Below are 3,492 nucleotides of genomic sequence, written 5' to 3' on the forward strand. Positions count from 1 at the left end.
GTGTAAAATAATTTTGCTGGGAAAGATTTGGAAGGAAAAGAGAAAAACTGCACGCGCTGGCGAAAGGGTGGGTGGAGGTGGGGAGAGGGCTGGGAATGTTCAGATCCTGAACGGTCTGAGCTTCTCTCCGAAAGAATAGGAAAGACTAGGGGAAAATAATGCGCGCACGCGCATGTATATATCTGTGGGTGTATGTGTGTGTGTCTTTGTATCTGTGTTTGCCCCCCCCCCACCATCACTTGACAACGGATGTTGATGTGTTGAGGTCCCTGTAACTTAGCAATCTGTCTGTCTGTCTCTATCTATCTCTCTATCTGTCTATCTTTCTTTCTGTCTCTCTCTCTGTCTCTCTCTCTCTCTCTCTCTATCTATCTATCTGTCTGTCTGTCTGTCTGTTTGTCTGTCTATCTGTCTATCTTTCTTTCTCTCTCTCTCTCTCTCTCTCTCTCTCTCTCTCTGTCTTAATTTATTGACCCCAAAAGGATAAAAGGCAAAGTCATCCTTGGTGGAATTTGAACTCAGAACATAGAGATGGATGAAATGCTGCTAAGCATTTTGCCCGGCGTGCTAATGATTCTGCCAGCTCACCACTTTTAACAGTACTGATGATATTAACACGACGGAGGAGGAAGAAGAGAAGATGCAGAAGAAAAAGGATGAAGAAGAGGAGAAGAAATGAGGATGTAAAGAAGGAGGAGGAGAAGAAGAAGAAGGAATGGTAAATACCTTTGTGAGTAAAGAATGGTGCCATCTTTGTTGATGCGAAAGAATTTGTTGGGCATGGTGATTTCGTGAAGGAAAGACTCCTGTCCATTGTAGACGATGGTATCGGGTGACCAAATTCTTTCCAGCATTTTGATGTTCAAAGAGACATTAGCCAGAGAAACATTGAATGCCAGCCGTTCGTCGGTCCAGAGTTGGCGGAAGTAGCAATCCATTGAATAAATCTGATCGGCCGATGTAAACATCAAGAAGAAGAAGAAGAAGAAGAAGAGAGAGTTGTAAGGGATGGTAAACATCATTGGATGGGAGACAAGCATCATCTTCATGCTAGAGTTCATGGCTATTTGTTTAACTTGTTTAACTTGTTTAACTTACCATGTCTCGTTCTGATACAGGACCCATGGATCTAATCAAGATGTCAGCTTTTATTATCAAGGGGCCTTCTGGAGTGACAAAAGTAAATGGAAAAAAAGTATTTAGAAATGTGCAAACCTTTGGCAGGATTCAGGAGTCATACAAGGGACTCGCATTGCAGCATCAGTGATTCATTTCAATGATTCTTTCTAGCAATATATATCATTATATATCGTCATCATCATCATCATCATTTAATGTCCACCTTCCATGCTGGCATGGGTTGGACAGTTTGACAAGAGCTGCTGGCTGGGAAGGAGTATATATGTGTGTGTGTGTATGTGTATGTGTGAGTTTGCATATGTGTATGTGAGTGCATGCGGGTGTGTGCTTGTGTGCATGTGAGGGTGTGTGTGTGTGTGTGCATGGTGTTTGTGTGCGTGTGTGTGTGCATAGTGTTTGTGTGCATGTGCATGCGAGTCCACAAGTGTATGTGTGTGTATGTGTGTAAAAGCAAATCTGTGTATGTGTGAGTGTGCGCGCCTTTGTCTCAGCATCATGTGATGGTTGTAAACAAGCATCACCATTATACAAGCAGTGTTCTTCATGTTCAATCTTCCATGAAATTCAAGTTTGGTCTTGGTGGGGGGTGGGGAAATATTACCTTGCTTAGAAACAGGTGAGGGTTGGCGACAGCAAGGGCACCCAGTCATAGAAAATCTGCTTCAATAAACTTTGTTTGGCTCATGCAAGTATGGAAAAGTTGACATTAAATGGTGATGATAGAATATCTTAAAAGTACGGTAGCTGATCAAATGTGGGTGTGCAGGTTAACTAATTGGTGGAAAGAAAAATATCCCAAAGATGTGAAAGGGGAGAAAAAAACCCCAGAAAAATACAAAACCTATTAAAATTGTACAATGCTAGAAGTCAAGGGAAGATCAAAATCTACTGATAAAGAGTCTGGTTTCCGAAAGGAGATCAAAGGAGGAGAATTAGTGATTAGAAAGGGAAAAAAAGGGGAGAAAATTACAAAGTAAATATTTAGAAACATGCCTGTAGCTATTTAGCAGTTCAGGTCTTTTATTTAAGTCTTGGAATAAAATCAAAAGTTTTTGGCTTAAACTCAGCTGACAAAGCAAAGTTGTGTGAAGTAGACTGTATTTTAAATTGTTGTTGTTTTACACCAGGTCAGTCCTGTTCATGTAGACATATAATCAAAAATATTCTAGATACAACCGTCTTGTTTTTATATAGGCATTGTGTACCAAGGACTACATTGTCTAATGTGTCCATCCTTGTTATTGTTCAGCCCCAGGTCAGTCCTGATCCAAAAGACCTACAATTAAAGATGTCCCAACTGTCCCTGTTTAATCTTTTTATTTTGACAAAGTGTACCTTGGACAAAATTGTCTAATGTGTTCATTATTATTATTATTATTATCATTGTTTAGCCCTAGGTCAGTCCTAATCCAGCAGGCCTATGATCAAAGTTGTTCCAGACGTGACCATCCTGTTTTATTCAGGAATGCCATTCACTGTGTCCCTCTGTGTTATTTTTGTTTAGCCCTAGGTCAGACCCGATTCAGACATAACTATGATCAGAGATGCTCCGACTATGACCATCCTGCTTTATTCAGACATGGTGTATCTCGGACTACATTATCTAGTGTGTCCTTTCTAGTTGTTTTTTAGCCCCAGGTCAAACCTGATCCAGACAGACCAGTGATCAAAGATGTTCCATCGGTGACCATCCAGTCTTTCATTCAGAGATAATGTATCTAGGACTACATTATCGAATGTGCTCTTTGTTGTTGTTTTTCTGGCCTCAGGACAGATCTAATCCAGACAAACCAACGATGAAAGACATTCCTTTTGTGACCATCCTGTCTTTTTACACAACTTGATATTTAAAAACAAAAAAAAAAAAGATATGCAAGTGTAATCCGAGACACATAACGACAGCTATTTCTACAATATCATCTGACGAGGAACAAAGAAAGCTCCATTATCTTTGTTTCATATTGATTTCCATTCCGTTGTTATCATCGATGCCATGGTTAGCAGTGTTTAGCCCCGGGTCAAACTTTATCCAGGCCCAGACTTGCCAAGACAAACCACGCATCAATTCTGATGATTGCCTCATCTTGTATTCAGACATGAAATACATCAAGGTTTACGATATCCAATTTAGTAATTCCGGCTGGAGATTAAACCAGTGTAACTCAGTCTTGGAGCCTGGCTATCATGTTTATCCGAGGAATATGAATGGAATGGAATAAATAAGAAAACGGTTGATAATAAATATTGGAATGAATGCAAAAAAAAGAAATATGGTGGTGGCTGAGGTCATCTGTTTCAAGTTAGGATGTCTGAGTAATTCTAGATTTATTAAATAATAAATAGTATATATAT

The 3,492-nt window shown here is 39.7% G+C and overlaps 1 protein-coding gene across 2 annotated transcripts in view; it reads right to left on the minus strand.

The window, feature by feature from the left end:
- LOC106883576 (gamma-aminobutyric acid receptor alpha-like) overlaps window positions 1-3,492 on the minus strand; it is a 29,179-nt gene that overhangs the window by 9,141 nt on the left and 16,546 nt on the right. For both annotated transcript variants that reach the window (XM_052978172.1, XM_052978171.1), the window contains exons 3-4: window positions 1,099-1,166; window positions 727-947 (exon numbers count right to left, since the gene is read on the minus strand). In XM_052978172.1, coding sequence (XP_052834132.1) covers window positions 727-947; window positions 1,099-1,166 — 289 coding nt within the window. The remainder of the gene's footprint in view (window positions 1-726; window positions 948-1,098; window positions 1,167-3,492) is intronic.

The sequence above is a fragment of the Octopus bimaculoides genome, chromosome 30 (assembly GCF_001194135.2).
Source record: "Octopus bimaculoides isolate UCB-OBI-ISO-001 chromosome 30, ASM119413v2, whole genome shotgun sequence".
NCBI lineage: Eukaryota > Metazoa > Mollusca > Cephalopoda > Octopoda > Octopodidae > Octopus > Octopus bimaculoides.